Source organism: Equus caballus, chromosome 5 (genome assembly GCF_041296265.1).
Source record: "Equus caballus isolate H_3958 breed thoroughbred chromosome 5, TB-T2T, whole genome shotgun sequence".
Lineage (NCBI taxonomy): Eukaryota > Metazoa > Chordata > Mammalia > Perissodactyla > Equidae > Equus > Equus caballus.
Window position 1 is genome coordinate 100,323,946 of NC_091688.1, and position 22,265 is coordinate 100,346,210.

A 22,265-nucleotide genomic window follows, 5' to 3' on the forward strand; every position below is an offset into this window, starting at 1 on the left:
ATCTCCATTTTTGTTCATTTGGGCTTTTGTGGGATGAAGAAACTCATCCAAAAAGTAACCAGGTGGAAGTTCACCCAACTGGACTCAGGTCCTTTCTCACTCTTTCTTTCTCCATGGTAAATTAAACCATTATCCTGACATCCAGGCCTACTGTCTGCAGTGATGGCCAGCTCCCTTCATCAATGTGCTCTCCTCAAACAAGGGCTAAATTGACATCAGTGTTTTTCTATTTAACCTTGTATACATTGGGCAACGCCTTTCATTTGTACTCTCTTGAATTCCTTCACTGGCTTTAAAGACTTGATCTATAGACACAGTCCCATACTTATGACGTATTTAAAATACCACCTAGGAACTCAAAGTCAGTTTCACCCAGTTGTAACTGTCAAAGCAATTATCAGAGCAGGATTCGTGTTCTAGAGACTTCTTCTAGTATAGAACAGGGCTCATCAATTGACATTTACACATTGTCTATGGCTTCTTTCACACTGTAACAGCAGGGTTAAATAGTCACAACAGAGACCGTAAAGCCCACAAAGCCAAAAATATTTACTATCTAGCCCTTTACAGAAAAAGTTTGCAGACCCCTGGACTAGACATGGAGACAGATTCTATATTCTCAGTGCTCTAAGTGGTAAGTATACTTCTTTCTCACATGTTGTCACAGGCTGCACCCCTTACCTCTGTGAACTTTCAAGTTGATGGCAGTGATGATACCTGGAACCCTACTTCCTCACTTCTAATCAAATGATCTTTCAAACAGATTCCTCTGCTAGCAGATCCACCAGTCTTCAACTATCAATATTCCAATGGAAGCATTTATAAGGGATGTATAGAAACGCTTTCAGTTGCTTATATTTAAAAACAAATTTACAGTCAATGACTGAATACTCCTATTCATTAAAAGGTATCAAAGTAACTGAAATAAAACAGACATGTTATGAATGAATTACTAATATGTGATATTTTTTGCACAGCATAAAGTCTCTGGATAATGGCTAAATCCTCCATTTCACTCCAAATTACTGACACCCAGCATGAGGCTACTGATACTTGAAGCACGGCTTCTAATTTTCAAAGGCTTTATTGGATAATGATCAAGAGGAGAGAAACTAACATTTGTTGATTGCATAACACGCTTTTTACTAAGCTAAGTACCTTAAGAGATTACCACATCTAATCCTCACAATAGCCTATGACGTGAGTACTCTTACTCTCGTTCTACAGAAGAATATACTCAATTTAGAGAGGTAGACAGCATGCCCCAAATGTCAGAGTCTGGATTTGATACTTCTCTGAAGGGACAATTCCACAACTCTCAAAGTGTCCTTGAGTTAAAGAACTCAAAATCTGCCAAGGTACACTATACCCAGAGTGTTATTCTGACAGATATGTCACCAATCCCTGCCAAAACCAGACTCCTGCTGTGCCAGCCATCTCTTTAGCTGCCGGATGGTGAGGAACTTACTTCTGGGGAAGAGCCTGGGATGGTACTGGGGGCAATCAGAGAGCTCAGGAAAGCACACTTTTACCAACTGGTGTGGAAGCATTTCAATATTGTAACAATTGGTACAACTGTACCAGTGCCTACTTGCTGAAAAACAAATCTGTGGAAATCTTTAAGGCTCCAAATCTGCAATTATGCAGAAGCATAATCAAGACTGATCACATAAGCTATGTGATGGAGTAAGGGATATGGGAGCAATATGCTTAATTTAGTTCTCAGTGATTGGTTGTGATTGTTCTAATGTTAATTCAGCTGAATAGAAGATGTAAGTCAGTGCTTCTCAAATTTGTAACCCATTCTCCCTGTGATGTGTTGACACGCTGCTCTATCACATACAAACTGTTTGGCGAACATTTCATGCTCATAACTGTGATAGCTGGAGTCTCAATGATCTAATTCTTAGCATATCTGATAACCACCAACTAATAGATGCCCTGCATTGTTCAATGAGGATATATTGGGCTGCTCATCAGCATTGTAGAGCTCAGCACTGGGCAGGTATACAGCAAACCATAAAAACCACTGATTTTAGTGATTTCCTGGAATACTATCGTACAATAATTTAACATGTTCAGTTCTTCTCTTTAATAAGTGATTGAAACAAAAAGTGATCTTAAAAGCACCATATTATTACATTTTAAAGCTATATAAATTATAGAGAAAATATTTTTCATTTTAATAATCAAACTCCATCTTAGATAAGCCAGCCATTCTAGGAAAATATTTGAAAAAGTTTTAAAAAGGATAAAATGCTAATTATTCAATTTTAACCACAGTTGCGAGATCATATGTACTTGATTAGCTTTTCAACACTACATTAAAATAGGCTGTGTCAAAAATATAGACTCTGCAAAATGGCCCAAGCGTCTCTCACAGCACAATCTTCATTCCTCCTTTGACTTAAATGAAATGTTTTATTTTATAGATAATCACAAACTGAGATTAGTAAAGTGAAATTAAAATAAAAAGAAGCCAGGAATAATTATATATAGAATACAGCAATAAGAAAATCTGCCGTCATATACCCATATAAATAATATATAAAATATATGTTATATATATAATTCTTTCAGGTACTCTGATATAATTTTGCTTTTCTAAATTTAAGCATATTGATGCACACTGAATAGTTCTTTTAAAAAAAACAGATAGGGATTAATTTTGTTTTCCCTTGACCTTAGACCTTAATAAAAATGCATCTCATTCCTTCCTCAAAAGCCTGCTTCCAATCTTAAGAGGCAGAAAACATCCCCACTGTTTAAAAAGCCTCATCTTGCTACCTAAAGGGAAACAAATTCTCCAAATGTCACTAGCCTTCATTATCCCGTAGATAACTAACATTTTAAAAGCAGGAAATTGTATTTGGAGTATCTGGAAAACGAAAGTTAGAACTGACGTTTACTTTTGAGGCTACTCACCGCTCCTGGCTCACAGTTGTAATCGCGATGCTGGGAAGCGTTGTCAAAGGCAATGTGGTGGGTCTCGGCACGCCGTCTCCCTCGGGAGTCCTGGCCCTCTCGCTCTGTCTTTGGGACAGCGGTGGCAACTGCAAGTTTCCTGAGCAGCACCTTCTCCCTCTCCAGAGGTCGATGCCGAGCGTGTTGCTAGAAGAACTGTAGGATTTACTCAAGCTACATTCAAAGTAATCTTTAACATTCTGGAGGAACCACAGGGGAAGAAAAAAGAAGAGGAGAACGAAATTCAGCTGTTTAAAATGATGCGCAAGAGAGTAAACTAAGAAACTAAATGATCAAGCTGTCACTCACAAAGTCCTGATCCATGAGCTCACAACCAGAAGCTAACATCGACGTCAGAAGCTTAAGGGCAAACAAGGAAGGGTGCTCTAATTCTCAGCTTTTAGAATGAATATACCAGTTGCATATTCTTGGTGATCTTTAGGACTGTAGATAATATTTCCCAGTTACAGCACATGGATTGGAGGCCCTTCCATTTTCTTTCTCTTTCTTAAGTATTTTTTCTTTCTTTTTCTTTTATTTTGCTAGAATGAAAGCTTATAATTGAATACATATTTTGGAAATCAGTGTTATCATTCTTCAACATGGCGACAAACTATCTTAGCTAAAGTTTCTTGTTTACTGTTTTGAAGTAAAAATATTTTCTATCTTAGGACAGCAAGATGTTGATAATTATGGGTGACAGACTGAAGCTTTCCACAAAAGGTCTTCTCAGGGTTGAAGTTTCTTTTCTTTTGTTTTCTTTTCTTTTGTGTTTTTTTTTTTTTTTTGGTCAAATTACCTAAGAGCCCAGACAAAGAAGAGTAGACTTTGTCCAGTCCTGAACTGAACTGCCATGTGTCCAGTTCATGCCCTGGTGCTGACATGAATGAAGTACTTGTGAGACGATGAAGACATTGTACTCTAACCAGTGATAAGAAGTATTCATTCTTCCTACATCTCTTGGTGACTATGGTTCCTGGTACTATTGGGAGTGGGAGCCCCATATGAGCCTCTGCCTGATGTAGTATTCACGCCAGCTCTAAGAGAGAAAATGCTACAGCACTGCAAAGGCCCAGTCGTAGCAACTTGGAGTTCAAAGGATATAACTGTCACTCTCCACTCTTGCTTTAACAGGGAATAATGAAGTCCTACCACCAGGTCAAGGTTTCTCTCCTGAAAGTCATTCTGTGGCTCTAAAAAGACAGGTTTTTCGTACTAGCCCTTCAAAATAGACTTAGGAGAGCACGGGACGAGACGTCCTAAGCTTTAAACAAACAAAAGTTCTCTGCCCCCCTCCTCCACCCATTCCTATCCTAGTTCATACAAGAATCATTTACTCAAGTTTATGGGTCTGCCTGGGCTCAAGCAACAAATATTTATCTCACACCTATTATAGTTTTGCACTGTGCCGCTTAGGAAGGACACAACAACAAAAAAAGGCAGAGTACCTGCAATCAGATTCTATATTCTAGTGATGTATACCTACCTGATCCACACAAGATCACATTTAGATGATGGAAATCTGAACACGAATAGGCCTGACAATTTTCAGGGGCCCCACTCTCTCTACCTGAACATGAGAAATTGTCATATTTTCTTGTGCTTGACTGATGGTTTTAGAACACCATTTATTTGAAATTCAGTAGAATCACAATTCAATAACAGGAAGAAAACAAAACAATCTAGAATTTTCCAGAGTTTGAAATATTCTGGAATGTGTCCAGTGTTTTATAACTGGTTATTATATTAAAACCAACTATACGCCTAGCACTTACTGTGGTCAGTGTGTGTGTGTGTGGGTGCGTGTGTTTGTGTGTATGTTTTAGAAACAAGCAGCTGAGGGGAAAGCTTAGTGTATATATATTTCTTTCTCAAAAGACTTAGGGACTAATTGAGGAAACAGAATATACAACGTCTTCCTGAAGAGATTTAAGAACAAACTAAAAGCCAGAACTCACAACTATAAATCAGTCCAGTTCCAAATATTCATATAAAGAAAGTACTGGTTATCTGGAAGCCAACATCCTAAGTACACACTTCATCTCTTGAGCAAGGAACACTGTACCAGAGAACAGAAATAAGAGTCTCATTTAACTCAACCACCAACTACCATGGTCTCCTAATAAAGTTATTGGATATTTTTCTCTTCTAGAAAAAGGAAATATTACCAAATAGGTTTAATTGTAGTAAATAAACTAAATGGGTATTTATTTGGGACTTATTTGAAAAGTAACAAAGTCACACCTACCACAAAATATCCCCCACACTGACCTGCCAACAGGCTTGAATTTACAGATTTGAAGTCATTCTTTAAGTTAAAAGAATTTGTTTCAAAAGGCCTCAGTTAACATGAAAATGCCTTGCCACAAAAGAACATAATGGAATAGCTTTTTATAAATCAAGTTAAACATTGAAAACATTACTGTTGTTTTACAAACACTAATTAAGCCATGTAGATTTATTCAAAAATACCTCAACCTCTTTAATTCATACTAATAACTTATACAGTACTCCCCTTGTTTATGTCTTCAAAGGCAAAATCTGATTCAGTACATTCTCAATTACTGAATTTGTGATTTTTTGGACTTATTTTCCTATTTTAACTATCACGATTCTGGCTGACAATACAATTCATCAGATCAAAATTTTGGGGGGAAGGAACATTAACTGGACGTTTACTTCTGGAAATCACAAATTTTACAATGTATCCTACTGCCCCCAATTCACCCTATGTCTCTATAATCCCAAAGGAAACAGCCTTCTGTTGGATTATCCTCACGTTCCCGGATAACCATTTGTTTGAAAATCAGTGTTTTTGCCAATGTAATTCCAATAGGTTATCACAAATGCAAAGCTAGTGTGAACCGCTGTACCTAAGTAGGAAGAGTTTGCAGCGAGGAAGGGAAGGCGACACCAAAGAAATTAACTGTCCTATCCCCATATCAAAACTACCCAAGCGAGGAGCACTGAGATGTCCACATGAGGCGCATCGGTGCCTAATGCTCAGGGCTTTGTTGCTGCTGCTGTTGTTTCGTCTTTCGTCTGTCTATTCCAGTCATTTGGGAGCTTCCTGATTTTTGAGTTCTCCCGATTAAACTTATGGTAAAAAAAAAAAAGTGAGATTAGGTATTTCCAAGGACTTCTAGTGCGCTTAGGTGCACGTTCAACTCGGACCATAGGCCAGAGTTTGTCAATTCTGGAAATTATGGGAAGCGTCAAATGACACTTAGGGCCCTATCAAGGGCACCATATATATTATATACAGTCAACCACTCCCCCTCCCCTCCCTCTCCCACTGTCTCTAACGCACGTATCTCCTGGTTCTTCTCTTCTAGTCTCTTTAGTCATTTTCCGCTTTTCAACTCCTCCCCAAACCTGCAACTCCCTCCTCTCTAAACTATACTGCAATTCCTTTAAGTCACAGCTAATTGCTTGTGTTCAATACTTGAATAGCAATTAATTTACCCCTCATTTCTGGAACTTAGTTTCCGAATGCAAAGTGGTGAATGCACACTGTTCCTACGTCACTCATCACATTAAGTCTCCCATTACAGTCGGTTGTGTACTGCAGGTACATGAAGGCGGCAGTCGTGCTTATTCATTTGTGTATTCCCACAGAGCCAAACACTGGGTCCTGCCTGCAGAAAGGGCCTTTGCACATGCTCTTTCCTTTACAGAAATGTGCTTCCCTTTCCTGACATCAGAACATCACTCCCTCACTGTCCATGTATCATCTCCTTACATTATCCTTCCACAAACACCCTATTCTTATCATGCAATCACTTTTGGCCACCTTGAACAACTTCGTTTCTCCAAACAGCCCTCATCAGAGCTGGGAGTGTTTTATAGTTTATTTATCCATGTCTACCCTTCCCTCTGGAGTGTCAGCTCTCAGGGATAAGGACTCTGCTGTTTCTCGCTGACTCTCTAGATCCTAACCAGCTTTTGGCACACCACAGGTGCTAAATTAACACTATGTGGATATTTGTTTGCTAAGTTGAAATAAATGAAATAAAATATCCCTGACTTAAGGGGGTGAAAACTTACGTCAAGGGTGTGGTATATAAAATATAAAATCTGCTAAGTTGCGTTTGTGAGGGAGGAGCTACTGTGTGTAACATTCCATATGATCTTTTGCATGGTACGCAAAGTTTGAGGTACATAGTGAAAAGTTCTAGGTCATCGCTGTCCACTAGAAATAAAGAGCAAACCACAAATGAAAACCAAATGTATAATTTTAAATTTTCTAGCAGCCACATTGAAAAAGTAAAAAAGAAACAGATAAATTTACTCTTAATGGTATACTTTACCTAGCCTTGTATATCCTAAATATTATTTCAACATGTAATCTATATCAAAAAATATTAATGAAATATTTTGCATTCTTTTCTATTTGTACCGCTATATATTCAAACTCCAAGATCTAATTTACACTTATAGTACATCTCCAATCAGACTAGTGCTTAGTAGTCACGTGTGGCTAGTGGCTACCACGTTGGACAGTGCAAATCTAGGTTATAATTATCCACTCTTGGTGGCATTAATAGTCTTTGAACGTGCTTTTCTTTTTTGCACATTCTTGTGCAACGTGGCACAATTGTTTTGACCATGGCAACAATTGTCTCTGACAGGATCAGGATTTTTACTGTAAGGATGCAATGAAAAAGAAAGAATGGTTGTCCATCTTTCATAGACAGAATGTATTGCTTAGTTTTGTTCTTTCAAAAAAAGAATCTTAGCACACACAGTATAAAATAATATTAAGGGACAACCCCAGCTTTAATCTTTTTTTAAGAGAAAAAGAGATTTCTCAATTCCAGAAGCTTTCCTTTGGATGCCCTGAGCAGAGCGTGGAGCCCTGAAAATAGCTTTCTACCGTCAGAACTGAGAACTCAGAATGTGACTGAAGGGAAGTTCCCTTGTGGTCACGGGGCAGAGAAGGGAGAAATGAAGAAAGGCAGTATTGTCACAGGTGATGAGAACAGAACACGAAGTAGGTCCCTCAACACAAAGGAGTAGAAATGGCAGTGGCAAAGGAGGGCGTTTGAAGGCAAGAGCCTCATAGCACGCCTGTCTCCCTCTGCACTTGCAGGTCCTAGAAGTTCCCACAAGGAGGGACACAGGAGGAAGGTGAGAATTAGCCTCAGCTTGCCTGCTGAGGGTTTGCTGCAGCATGAGGCAAAGGGACCAGGAGTCCATGTGGTGAGCAGCCCAAAGGCGAAGGCTGGATATAAAGCAAAGCTGAGTCCTTTAAACTACCAGAGCCCTGTGAGAAGTTAGGTGAAGAACGAGGGCAGTGGAGGAAAAGGACAAACTCAAGTGAGCAGCGAAGGTGCACTGCTCATACTGACAGCAGTCACCTGCCACGTGCCTAAGCGTGCTGGACCAAGGGCAGAGACCGAGTACCAAAGACCTGGGGAAATGAGCTGTCCTCAACAGGACAACAGTAGGCACTAGTGGAAAAGGACAACACTGCACACCTGTTACTATAATGTTAATTACTGTTAAGTTTCCCCCCTTTGCCCAAAGCCATGTGGTTAAAGGGAAGAAGGAAGAACTGGGAGAAATCCCAAAAGACCCGGCATTTATCCAAAACACACCATTTTACATTAATTGCCAAGTTCAAGTTCCTCCCAGCCTCTCCCCTATCTGTGAAATAGGAGTATAACGACAAGATGAGCTATTTCAGAGAGCAAGGAAAATTTCCTCTTTTTCCTCCCTCCCTCCTTGCCATCTGCATATCTGATTAGTGACATATACTTTTTAGCTCTATTACAAACAGAAACGGAGAAAGGACTGGACAATTAAAGCCACACTAATGGAGGGCTGGTCAGTGGAAAGCAAAGGAGATAATTAATCTCAGACAGCCAAGATGGAAAGCTGTGGAGATGGTGAGCTCACAGTCTTCTTCAGATGGCCTAGAGCCGGCACCTCTAGTTCCCCTGGGACCTTGTTAAAACACAGGCTGACGCGTAGGTCTGACGTGTGCCCTGAGATTCTGCATTTCTAATGAACACTTAGGTGATGCTGCTACTGCAGGTCGGGGGGACCTCACTTGCGTAGCCGAGACCCAGAGGATGTGTACATCACAAACTTCTTACAAGTAGTTGTCAAAGACTCCACCATGGGGAGGTGACTCTCACAGATTAGCTGTACCTGGCTGAAGACGTGGAAGAAGTCGTGAGGAAGCTGCTAGCAGTGTGGAGAGAAGAGTTTCTAAGAGTGAGGATGGGGGCACACACCAGAGATTGCTGAATGGGAATGAGAACCACAGAGCTCCAAGCTGTGGAGAGGGCAGCGTGCCTGCTCTCTACGTCACAGAGTGCTGGGTCCAGGTGCTGGCAGCCTCAGGGTCACAGAAACACCTAGTCACAGAGTGGTGCTGTTAAATAAGCCTGCCTGCCCATTGATACGATTAGGGAGTGACTTCTCTATTGAGCAGACAAAAAGTGGGCGGAATCCGGCAACTCTGACTTTTGGGACTTACATCATCAGCCGTCACTGCCATCACACTCCTGCTTTTCTTCATTATAGAGGTGGAAAATATCCCCTTCTAGGATGTCTGTTATTCAGTGCAGCTTCTCTGACAATTTTTAAGACCTACAGGGGAAAAAAGGCACACAAAAAAAAGAACAGCTCGGTATGCTTAGTTAAATACAAACACATGGCTTATTTGTATTCTCCAAACTAACATCTGAGTGTATATGATGTACATGTATAAGTAAATAACACAATTTACCAAGGCAATTAAATCTGACATATGAGAAAATAGGTTCAAAAAATACAAAAATCCAAGAAATCAGTGGAAAGCTATTTGGGAGGAGAGAAAAAGTATAGAGGGGAACAACTAGGCTCCCACATAACCAATGATCATTAAGAATATAGAAATAATATGTATTTGTGAAGGGCTTTATACTTTAAAAAGTACTTTCCCATACAGTATTTCATTTGATCCCCATAATAGTCTGTGAGATTATTTTCATCTTTTTTTCTTTTTTTTTTCTTATGAGGAAGATTAGCCCTGAGCTAACTGCTGCCAATCCTCCTTTTTTTGCTGAGGAAGACTGGCCCTGAGCTAACATCCATGCCCATCTTCCTCTATTTTATATGTGGGACGCCTACCACAGCATGGAATGCCAAGCAGTGCTATGTCCGCACTTGGGATTCGAACCAGCAAACCCCAGGCCGCCAAAGCGGAACATGTGCACTTAACCACTGCGCCACCAGGCTGGCCCCTTTTTGTTTTCTAATAAGAGAACAGAGGATCAGAAAATAATTTGGCCAACGTAGCACAGCCAAAATATGGGAGATTTAGAATTTAAGGAATATGACTATTTGATACTGTTGTCAAAAAAAGGAAAAGAAAGAAAAATAGACCAATACAAAAAATATACCTGACCAAAAAAATCTTAATTTCAATTTTACCATCAGTTTAAACCTCTCACATGTGTAAATACATAGGCAAGTATCCATCACCGAGAATTTTAGCAACCACTAGTCAGAAAGAGCTAGAATTCCCTGGTTGAAATCATACAAACCTGGCCATTTTGAGGTAGAGACACTGCAGATTACGACATTTGCTTTGTATACATCACTGGAAGCCACTTCAGAAACAAACAACTTCACTTACCAAAATTCAGTTACCAAAATTTAAGGGTGCACACTGGATGTGCCAGCTCCAAGTGAAAACTAGTCCCTGGTTTGTGGAAACTCAGGCCCAAATTTAAAATTCAGGCACACAATAGTCTACAAGAGAATATGAAGAATTCTGAGTTTGCAGAATTGAACTGGAAAAGATATACTATAGAAATCATCAGATGTAACAAGCGTTAGTCCATATGGTGGTTTCTCAAGATCTTGGTATCAAAAATGTCCTGCATCTTTGCTGAGCTCAAGAAGCTCCTGTGTTTTCTCCCTCTGTACATTCAAACTCTTAATGCACGCCTGATCTGAAAAGTCGGCTGCTTGAACATAAAGATATATATAGATTAAGAGCGTGATGGAATTGTAGCTATGTGACTAGGAATACTAAGTAGTGGCATTGTACCATCACCCAGGAAACCAGGGTTGAATTCCTAACACATAATTTGACTATATTATGCAGGAGTTGGTAGTGAAGCTGACAGAGTAGATAGGAGAGTGGGGGCAGGGAAAAACCCTGCCTTCGTAAGTGTTCCGGGGAGAGAACCCCACAGGCTCTTCAGGTGTTTGGTTCAATATGCCAAGCAAACACCAAGCAAGGGTTGCAGCACTGAGCCCTTCCGACACTGACCACAGACGCGTAAGCAGGATTTCAGAGCTTTTACTCAAAGGCTGCTTGAAATCCAGCAAAAGCAGACAAATAGCAAACATATTTGATCACGGTTATATTCAATCTTGAGTGCCTCTAGACAGGTGGGGGGAAAAAGTTTATACTTCTAAGTTAAAAAAAAAAAAAGCAAGACTCAAAATTTCAGTTTTACATGCAGGATATAGAACTAGATATACCCAATGATTATAACTATGTAAAAATACAATCAGAGAAAAATATTAAAGAAGCTGTGTAAAATTATAGCAGTGGACATTATATGAGTTATAGGAGGTTTTTATTTCTTTTTGTGATGTGTTATTTTATGAGCCAAAAAATCATTATATACATAAATATATATGAAAATATATTACATATTATATAATTCATATATATGATTATATATAAATCATTATATATAATAATAATTATAATATATTTTATATAAGGCCCACAAAGTACATGAGAATATTAACTTATTTTTTAAGTTACTTTATTTCTACAAAACTTCTTGTGTCATATATTTGGGGAACTATCTCTTTGTGAAGTAAACAATATCTACTTATCTCGAACGAAGAAACTAAGGAACAGTGACGGGCTAGGGCCCAAGTCTAGGCCATAGCTACTTCATAAATTATATGGTTTCCTAAATACCTATTAAAAGACTGTCAACTGAATTCACCCAGTTAATAGAATCCATGCAGCATTGTATCCTATCCTGGTGCAAAATGAAACACATTTGACTGATATGTTTAGCATCAGGACTATCGAGATGCCCGTGTTATTTGCAGTCAATTTCAAAGAATCATAATTAGGAGGGAGGTGTTTCTGTGAAGAAATTCAGAAAGCAAAGTGAGCTCTAAAACAAATGGCTTCACAGACTGCATTAGTTGGAAAAGTCTATGAAGCAAAATTTACTTTTTTATCTTATCCAATTCGCTGGGCAGGAAATGCACTTAAAAATAGGATAAAACACACAACTGGAGTGGAACTCTCTAGACTACCTTCATTAGAGAGGAACAACGCTCATGTTTCCCCAGCAGAAATGAAGAGCAAGACCCTAACTGTATCTTCGGAGTTGTGCGCAAAGCATAATAGGATCCAAATGAAGCTCCCTGCAAATCTGGCCCTCAAGAATTTTAGGTCTAGTTTGGAAGGAAAGACCTAAATATATTAAATATGTACTTGGTGCATAGTAGTGCTTGAAAATAATTGTAAAATGAGTGAATCAAAGAATATAATCAAGTGCTAAAATCCTGTATGTGAATAAAACTCCTCTAGGAGATGAAGAAACAGTTGGTGTTGGGTTTCAGGGAAGCCTTTGGGAAGGAAGTGAGGTTTCTTTCTGGTTTATATAGTAAGGAGATTTGTTCAGCGGAGATAGTGGAGAACAATATGGTATGCAAAAACATGGAAAGAAATTTAACATACCAAGGATGTGATACATGGAGGAAGATGCTGTGGTAAGAAAATTTATGACAGGCAGATAGACACGATGTTTCAGGGTAACATCAGAAGACCCTTTGGCATGCAAGAGTATTTCTGTGAGGTCTTAGCCACGGAAATAAATTTATGTTTCATGACACTTTGAGTGTGAGAACTTACTGGATAAATTCATGTGCCTTCAACTGGGAGCATGTCCTGGCTAGAAAAAAGCAGGATCTCAAGTTACAAGACAGTTTTCCAAATGTTCTACGTTAAAAATATATTACTTTTGTATTCAGAAATAAAACCCAACATCTGTTATATAAAACAACAAAAAAAGAGGGAGGGAGAGATTATTTCTGGATATTTCCCTTTTGTCCCTCGAGATCCACTCCTCCACCTTCCCATCCTGCCTGTGCACTGGGAGGCTGGGCCTCAGCAGTTGAGTCCCTGGGCTCCCTACCTCTCTGGTTTCTGGATGTGTTCAGTCAATGGGAAGTGAGGCAGGAGGCTGGAAGGCAGGACGAAAGAGAGGTTCCTCTCTGCTGGCCATGGTTTTATAGTGGCTCAAGTCCTCTCCTGTAGGTCACAACCCCTCTTCTTCGGTGACAGGTTTCCCTGGCTTCCACTAGCTACTGTCTCCACTTGATCCTTCAGACATAGGCCTGGTGGCAACTTTCCACTGTTCACCCCGGAGTGCTTCATCATCCCTTTCTGGCCATCCTCAACTCTTCCCTCACCTTTTGTAAATAGTACTTCCACGAAACAATCTTTCACCCCCTTTGGGAGTGCGATCTATTTCCTGTTAGGACCCAGACTGATAACAGATTTGCTCCAAAAACTTTACAAAGCTAGAGGACAAGTTTAAAATATGCCCCCTCAGTGCCTACTACAGTGATTGAGACAGAGAAGGGTCTGAATAAATAAGTGTTCAGAGAATGAATGAATGAAGTCTAGTTGGAGTTCAAGAATGGTTTTATGGCTTTTAGAAAAGAAGGTCTGGAGGCTGGCCCCGTGGCCGAGAGGTTAAGTTCGCGCACTCTGCTGCAGGCGGCCCAGTGTTTCATTGGTTCAAATCCTGGGCATGGACATGGCACTGCTCATCAAACCACGCTGAGGCAGCGTCCCACACGCCACAACTAGAAGGACCCACAATGAAGAATATACAACTATGTACCAGGGGGCTTTGGGGAGAAAATGGAAAAAAATAAAATCTTTAAAAAAAAAAAAAGAAAGAAAGAAAGAAAAGAAGGTCTCAAGTTGCTTTTGTGAGGCAGAAATAGTTTTATGTCATCACTCATGGGTAGCAATGGTGATTCTGTTTGTGATTCAGAGAAACATTATAATATGTTAATATTATATTGTTATTATATTATACTATTTAATTTAATATTATACATTAAGTGAGATAGTATTTATAATGGGTATGATATAGGAGACTAGGTATTATACATGCCATACTATTGCTGATTGCCAATGTTGGTCGCCTTCATTTAGCTGGTGTGGATTGAGAATTTATCTTGAGCCAGTTTAAGCACGGTACATACATGATTTCCATTATGTCTCATAAGAGCAGCCAACCAAACGAAGCGGGCACAATGATCGTGACAGGTGAGGAAATCAAGTCTCGGAATAGTAATGAAACATGCCCAAAGGCATACTCCGCGGGTTCAGACAAGAACATTCCGCTTCCGAAGCCAAGTCTCCTAACCTAGCACCATGCAGCTGACTGGGCCTATTCACATCTTTCCAAGGCAGAAGTGAACAAGCAATTTTTATTTCTTTTTCCGATGTTGGAATACAAGTTAAGTTGATCAGTTTTCTGGAACCATGCTTCCTAATCACATAAGGACAAAAAGGAGTAATTTTTAAAAAAATACTGAAGTTTTAAAATGCCTCAAATTTAAGGCAAATGTGAAAAACAGAAAAGGTCAGGCTATCTTAGTTTGAGAATATTCTTCCATTAGCAAAATTTCCTTCTCAATAAATAGAACACCATATGCTTCATTAAAACAAAGTATTTCTAAGAATTTCTAAGATGATGAGTAAGTATGATGAACATAAATTCCATTTCTGTCATATTTTAATAGTTTTCCTGTGGTTTTATATTTCACGACTTAAAAGGAGTTTCTAAACTTAAATTAATCTTTCATAACTTTCTGTTATGTTCAAAGACTATAGTATTTTTCATATAATTTTGTCTCTCCCTCTTTCTCTTTTCTCCTCAGAGATTTAAAAGCTGAAATGAGGGAAAGGCCCCTGGCTGCCGTAGGATAGTGTGAATTTCTCTTTCAACAGGTTACAGTTATCAGGACTAGTAATCCCTGGCTGATAGAAATTTCAATAAGTAAAAATAATTATTCTAAAATCCTACATCATGGATACATGCTAGACCAAACCATGAAGAAATGCAAAAAATAAGGGTACTATTTTGAGTTTTTAAGAAAGCTACTTTTTTCCAACTTAAAGGTCACTCTTTATTCTGACATGGTATGCAAAAAAGTTTCATTTTGGGGTTTTTTTTGTGTGTGTGTAATGGATTTATTAGACATTCTGAACTCAGTATGGTACAGATATGTACTGGTTTTAATTTTTCTCCAATAACTGTTTTCCATCTGCAATGTCAAATCTATTTCCTCTTCCTTAACAACAGTTCAGACTGAGTCCATAACTCCAACATATAACTGCTTTGAATCACATCTCCTTGGCCTTTCTCAGTCAGTGGCCAGTGTGTAGGACTTGCAGTGGGAAGAGGGAATGGTCTACTCTTTATTCCTCCTCTCTCCTTTCCTCTTCAGGTTCTAGCTCCTTCCACATTACAACAGAGTGGAATGAAAAGGAGCAACAGTCTTCTTACTTAACTGGGCATTTAGTTGCAGTGCTCTGTTGAGTACCACTGCTTCTCTGACAAAAACAAACTGTGTAATGATGCCCTTTCTAAGGCAGGTGTCCAAATGCTGGCTCTCTTCTTAGGGCTAAGTAGGAGCTTGCCCAGTGGGAAAAAATAACTTTTCTAATCTCTTCAGCTCTCATCCCCACTAGTACACACCAAAACTCTTGTTGGTAGGGTCCCCTTGCCCAACAGTCTACTCCCTTGATTGAAGTAATGACAAGATGGCTCAAGCCACAATGCGACTGATCCAGAATAAGCTCAAGCATCCTTGTCACACCAAGTGGTGAAGACGTAAGCTGCTTTGCTGCCATCTCTCCTCTCTGCCCTGCTATCTCTCTCCATTTCTCTTTGTCCCTTGCTCAAGAAGTCACAAAAAGCAGATCAGAAATTCTTCTGCATAAGTGATCACTGAAGAAATAAGACACTGTGTCCATTTTTCATCAATGTCTTTCAGCCCCAAGCCAGCCATTCTAAACTAAGCTCTGTGATGCTGGGGCTGAGATATTGCAAACTACATTTCACAGATTCTCTTCCTAGCTGGCTTCCTTTAGGAGCTGACAATGGAATCACAGGTAGGAGACTGGAAGAAGAGAATTGCAGAGAAAAGACTCTTCCTCCTTCTAAGAGTAGAGACAACTTTGGCACTACCTTCTGGCAGACCCAGAACTACCCACATGATACCCTCTTCAGATGCCTGCTTACTGGCTTCAGAGCAACCCCTTGGTGCTTCCAGTTCCTACAGTGCAAACCCCTCCTTCACACTCCTAGACTCCTGTAATACTATCTTCCTCTTTTTTCCTTCAGCCTTAAGAGTGGTAATTGCTTCTTGCAATTGACTAATCTTTGGGTCACCTGGCTGATCCCTTTCCATTTTCGTCATCTGATGCTTGAGTAATCAGTTTCTTATATTAAATCCCTTTTGTTTTCCTACCTCAACTCTATGGGACACAAGCTAAGCATCCTTTTACTGAAGGCACCCTTGATCACTAGAAGTGGTTCTTCATCTTCAACAGGCCAACAACTCACTTCTCCAACACCTCTTCTCATTCCATCCTCCCCCACCGAGAGCCTGCTTACATGAGGATAGGGAGGCTGCCTGAGTGATGACCGGTGTCAGAATCCAGCTGGCTACCTCTCGGAGGGAATTCCCTGACAACTTTTGCATACAGCTCTCCTTAGAGAATGAGGGATCTCTTGATGGGCCTTAGTCCCCTGTTTTGGGTTACAATCACCATTTCTAGATTAAAAGGAAAAGTCCTACTCACCATCCTTTCAGATGTTAAAATGTCTGCTTATGAAATGATGATAATGTCATGGTGCAGGAGAATTTCTTTCTTTTGTTTCTTAGTGACCTCAACTGAGAAAATTAAACACTGGCAACTCTTTGTCAGTCCTCTAGTTCTCTGGAAATTTTACTGACTCATACAGTACAAATGTCTAAGAACCTCTACAGTAGACCAGTGGGTCTTAATTTTTTAAAATAACTAGCATAAAGTCTAGTTCAAGAAAAGGAGAGTTTCCTGGTTTGCGCTAGCATCTAAGGTAGTATGAATTGGAGGAAGAAATGTTAGACAAAGAGGAGCCCGAATTGCCATCCCCATTCACAGCCCCACAACTGCCTGGCTATAGTGACCTGCCTACCTCTGAGCTTTTGCGGTCCTCAATTGTCAAAGGGTTGAAAAGGGGTTGGGTTATAATTTTCCACAAATTTTATGAAATTCCAGGAAACTAGTGGAAGTGAACACAAACTATAAAAACCAGCACTCTAGACTCAATAAATGGATCAATATGCTGAGAATTTGATACATAAAGGACTAAACTCCCCCCTTGGGTTTGTGTCTGCTGGTCTCATCACATTTTCAGAAACTCAGGACTGCTGGACTGAATTACAGCTGATTTTGGTTTGACTGTTGGGGAGACAAAAATTGTTGCAGTGAGAGGCAAATAACAGAGAGCACACAAATTTGAGAAAAAATGTGTATGCAAAACAAAAAGACAACTTCTGTGTAAAACTTCTTAAAAGTGTAAGCACCCAACATTTAGATGTAAGCATTTCTGAGAAAGAAAATCAGCTTTTTAACTAGGGAATAACCATCAAGAACTTTTGAGACAAAAATTTGAAAAGTATGAAGAATTAATATGAACTTAAACCATTAGCTTAGCCTGAGAGAATAAGTAACAAAGAGATAATGGCATTCTTTTAATAGTCGCCAGACTGCGAAGTAGCCTGGATGCTGCTCTGAGCAGAATGTGTCTCCGGAACAACCACTTAAAACCAATTTCTGCCATAAAATGTGTTCTCTCTAAACTGCTAATAGGATCCAAACTTGAAATCAATACACATGCTGACAAGAAGGAAAGAAAGAATTCTTAGTATACAACTTGATTGGATGAATGTTAATTTCTGACAACAGAGAAAAAGTCACAAATTATTCCCATGTTTCTATTTGTATAAATAATGCCTTAATAGATTTCTTAGTGAGTTTCTCTCCAATAAAAACTGTCTAAATTGGAAAGTTTTAAGGAGTTGAATTATTTTCCTACTCTAAAAAGAAGTACCACTGATTAATCTTTTATAATTTAAAATGCCATAAGGTGGCATATAAATTGTTTTGTTTCTCAGCCATATTTGGTTCCATATTAAAAAAGAAGGAAAGAACAAAGAAGTCATATATTCAAATAGCATAGTCAAGCCCCATGTTCAAATCAATGAACATTTTGATATTGTAAGCTCTCTCAATATCTGAGGGTTTCCATCTCTGAGTTATCATTGTATCAAAGTGACAATGTGATTAGGGAAGCTTTAGAAACGATTAGGGAATGTTTACTATCTCCTAACATGAACCCTAGAAGGTCTACAAATAAATGCAAAGGACCAGTATGGATGAAGGATCATCAGTTCACTTAAGTATTTGCTGCTCATCCCAAAATTGAGGTCCTCTAACGCCACCCTCAGAGCTATTTAGTAACTTTCATAAACCTATTACAGCTGCTCTAGGATCCCAATTAATATTACCAACTTTCAATGAGAGTGCAAAAAATTAGATTACATCCATGATCCAAAATTCTCATTTCCATCCATCATGAATACTGACCACTTCTTTTCCTTCGGTTCCTGAACAAGAGTAACAAAAAACTACTGAGAACCTGTTATGTGGACAGAGACTTGCTAGACGTTGTGGGTAATAAAAGATGAATATGACATAATCTTTGACTTTAAAATGCCCACGTCTAGTCTTCAGGGGATGAATCAATGATTATTCATTCTACAATACGTAAGGCGTCATTGGCAGGTGTCAGGCTCACAGAGCAGTGTGATAAATGCTATAACAGGAAGAAACAATCGGTTCTTTAGGTGAATACATGAATAAAGGTCACCTCTACAGGCAAAAGTTATCAAAGAGAGCTTTCTAGAGGAGGCTTCAGTCCCTTCACAGGTCCTGTAACTAAGGAACTAAGAAAGAACCCCTTCTGCTGGCCCTCTGTCTATTCTCCAGAGAGATCTTTGAAAAATACAAAATTCCTTATATGACTTCCCTACTTTATATTCTTCATGGCTTCCATTACATTTAGGAGAATTCCAAACACTTAATATGACATACAAGCCCCAACAGATCTGGTCCTCGCTTGCTGTTCCAGCCTGAACTTCCTGTGTTGGCTTCCACTGCTTCCCCACCTCATCCCACATCACCATCTCCTTTAACTCATTTATCTTTAGCCAATGTCCATGTACCTTCCTTGTCTCTGGACTTTTCCCACATGGTAAGACCTCCCCAGTCTTGCCTGCCCACCTCATTCCTCAGCCTTCAGCTTCCATGTCATTTCTTCAGAAAAGCCTTTACTGCCTTCCCCTACCTGTCCCAAGGTCTTATCACATCACTACTCTTTTCTTATTCACAGTAATCATCATAACGACATAATTATTTGTAAGAATGCATAGTTTTGAACCTCTCAGAAGCTCACAGTGAATACTGTTAGTCAGTTCATTCCCAGTGCCAAGCATTAAGTATTTACTGAAAAATGTTTGAACAAATAAAATAGATATGCTCTATGCCTCTCCCTGGATGTACTAGAAGTGTGATCACCAAAGGCAGCAGATAGGAGGGGGCAAGAGATAGAACCAGAATGCCTGGTAAACCACAAATGTCAGCTCACCACAAGTCAGTACTGACAGGATATATAGCATTCCTCTTGTGAGAGGGAGACTAATAGTTTTGTGGTGGGCACTGTTCCACAGTCCCTAAATAAATTGTCTTAGGGAATTCTCACAAGAAATTCTGTCTCTTTTTACAGGGGAGAATTCTGAAGCATAGAAGGGGTGAAGGACCCATCCAAGCTCCCTCACCTACGGGAGGACAGACAGGATTCCCAGCCAGGCACTGCGCCAGCAGAACTCACACAGCTAACCATTATCCTCCACTGCCTCTTGGAAGCAGCGGACAAGCATCATTTATCAACAAACAAGCAGTAACTGCGGATGGGTTTGGGCCAAGATACAGACGATAATTGGGAATAAAAGTGAGATTTCAGGATATGAAAGGAATCAGATTTTTTTTAAATAATGAAACAAAAAGTAGAGATAAGATTCTGTCGTTGACAGAACATATGGAGCCTATGAAAAGCTACTCTTTTATGTAATCTCACATAAATTTACATTAAACTGGAAAACGTAGACTATGTGTATAAAACTCTAGATCTAAAACATAACTAAAAAGACATAATAATTTGCCTTTGCTTTCCCTTATGTCTGAGCAAGAATTCACAAGTATTTTCTTCTTCTAAATTAGGTCTTTGCTTCAATATCTAAAATTATTTTAAGTTAATACACGAGACTCTTGATATTCATTCAAAAGTGCTATGCCCCTAGGCTTTTTTTAAATTGCCCACCAGTATAATCCTTTTCGAACATCTTTCATGGGGCGTGTGAGAGATAGATAAGACTTTGGTCAAAGTCTTCCTTTTAGGCTTGGAGACCCCAAAGACTCATCAACAATTTAAAATTTTTCCTTTCTTGGGAAGAAGACTGAAATAACAAAGGGAAATGGCTCATTATTGTTTTCAGCAAACAAGTACATACAATTTCTGTGTGCTCCTTTCTCAGAGATATAAATACCACATCATTACAGACTTCCTGTAATAAGGAAGATCCCCAAAATGTGAGAAATCTTCCCAGGACCTCAAATGAATTAATGGCATGAGATTTACTGGTCTAACTGAATTAAATGGATATGAACTCTGCCAATGATCACTGCTTATTTAGAAGCAGACACTCAATTTTGAGCCAAACAGTCTGTCCCAGCCCTACTAAAAGGTCAGGGATCCTGATGTAGATGGACAGACGAAAGAAAGAAGAAATCTCTCAAAAGCAGAAGGCTGAAGCTAATGTGATGATACCAGAATGCGGTGTCACACTGTTTTGATAGAGCATAACAGAACACATGGAAACATTTTTGATGGGTCTTTAAGTGTCTTTACATTCAGAAACTATGATTTCCTTGCTTATTTTTAAAGATGCAAAATTAGGCCTCCTCCTGAGAATGGATTCACACATGAATTTGACAGGTACCTAACACATTTGATCTATAAAGGATAAAAGAATAGAATCAGCAGGTATTAGAAGACAAAGAGGTTTGGCAGCCATGAAATCTCAATTTTTATCTACTTTGCATTCTGGGGCTCTGTGTTAGATTTTATTTGACAAGAGGCCTGCTACTTAAAAAGAAAACCTTGAAAACCAGTACAGCACTACTTATAATACCTCCCATAAAATGCCTTAAAGCAGTGTTTTTCAAAGTTTATTTATTCAAGTACCATCTTTGTAAATGTTGCCATCTGTGATTCCTCATTTTACAGATGAAATATAGAGCCCTATGAAAGTTGACTTGTCATTCACCCAGTGAGTGGCACAACGAGGACTAAAATTCCAATAACTGGATTTGGTCCACAGTTTGTTCCACTACAGCGCCTACATATGTTGCCTCTAAGTTAAACAGTTTTGTTTTGTTTTTAGCAAAAGCTTATTTATACATTAGCGAGCATGCTAAAACATACACAAAAAACACTTCAGCCTAAGCAATTCATCTATGAATACATAAACTCATGTACTCAGGCATTCACTTATTCATTCATTTATCCAACAACCATTTACTCAGCACTACTGAGGGCCAGGTACTGCATAGTACTGAGAATACATAGATGGAAAGGCATCACTTCTGTCCTCAAGGGTTGGACCGTCTCAGTAGAGCAGTAGAGTGGGAATGGACAATTGATACAACTGGTTATATTACAGAGGTGCTTGCAAGGTGCAGCAGTAGATGCAAGAAGGTCACATAAGTCTGCCCAGGAGGACCAGGGAAGGATTCACAGAGAAGGTAAATCTGAACCATGCTCTTGTAGGATACGTATAATTTTATCAGGAAGGTGAAGGAGACTAGTTAATTCCCAACCAAAACAAGACTTCTTCTCACTGATCTTTAGCTACCCAGAAGAACCCGATTAGTAACCATAGAATCTTTAACAAGTTATTTGACCCTTCTAATCTTGTGCTTCTAACAGTGAAAAACAATTATTTGCTGCGTATATTCTTGATATAGCTACAATAATATATGATCAATATTAAAACATGTTAAAATGCTGCACGCTTTTAGGATGACAGGAGCAGTAATATTTCTGGTGCTACTGATAGGCATTTGCAGA

At 39.2% G+C, this 22,265-nt stretch overlaps 1 protein-coding gene across 3 annotated transcripts in view; it reads right to left on the reverse strand.

Moving 5' to 3' along the window:
* PDE4B (phosphodiesterase 4B) overlaps positions 1-22,265 on the reverse strand; it is a 486,666-nt gene that overhangs the window by 382,221 nt on the left and 82,180 nt on the right. For all 3 annotated transcript variants that reach the window (XM_023641930.2, XM_023641932.2, XM_070268883.1), the window contains exons 2-3: positions 9,452-9,564; positions 2,926-3,164 (exon numbers count right to left, since the gene is read on the reverse strand). In XM_023641930.2, the coding sequence (XP_023497698.2) occupies positions 2,926-3,164; positions 9,452-9,493 (281 nt within the window). In that variant the 5' untranslated portion in view covers positions 9,494-9,564. The remainder of the gene's footprint in view (positions 1-2,925; positions 3,165-9,451; positions 9,565-22,265) is intronic.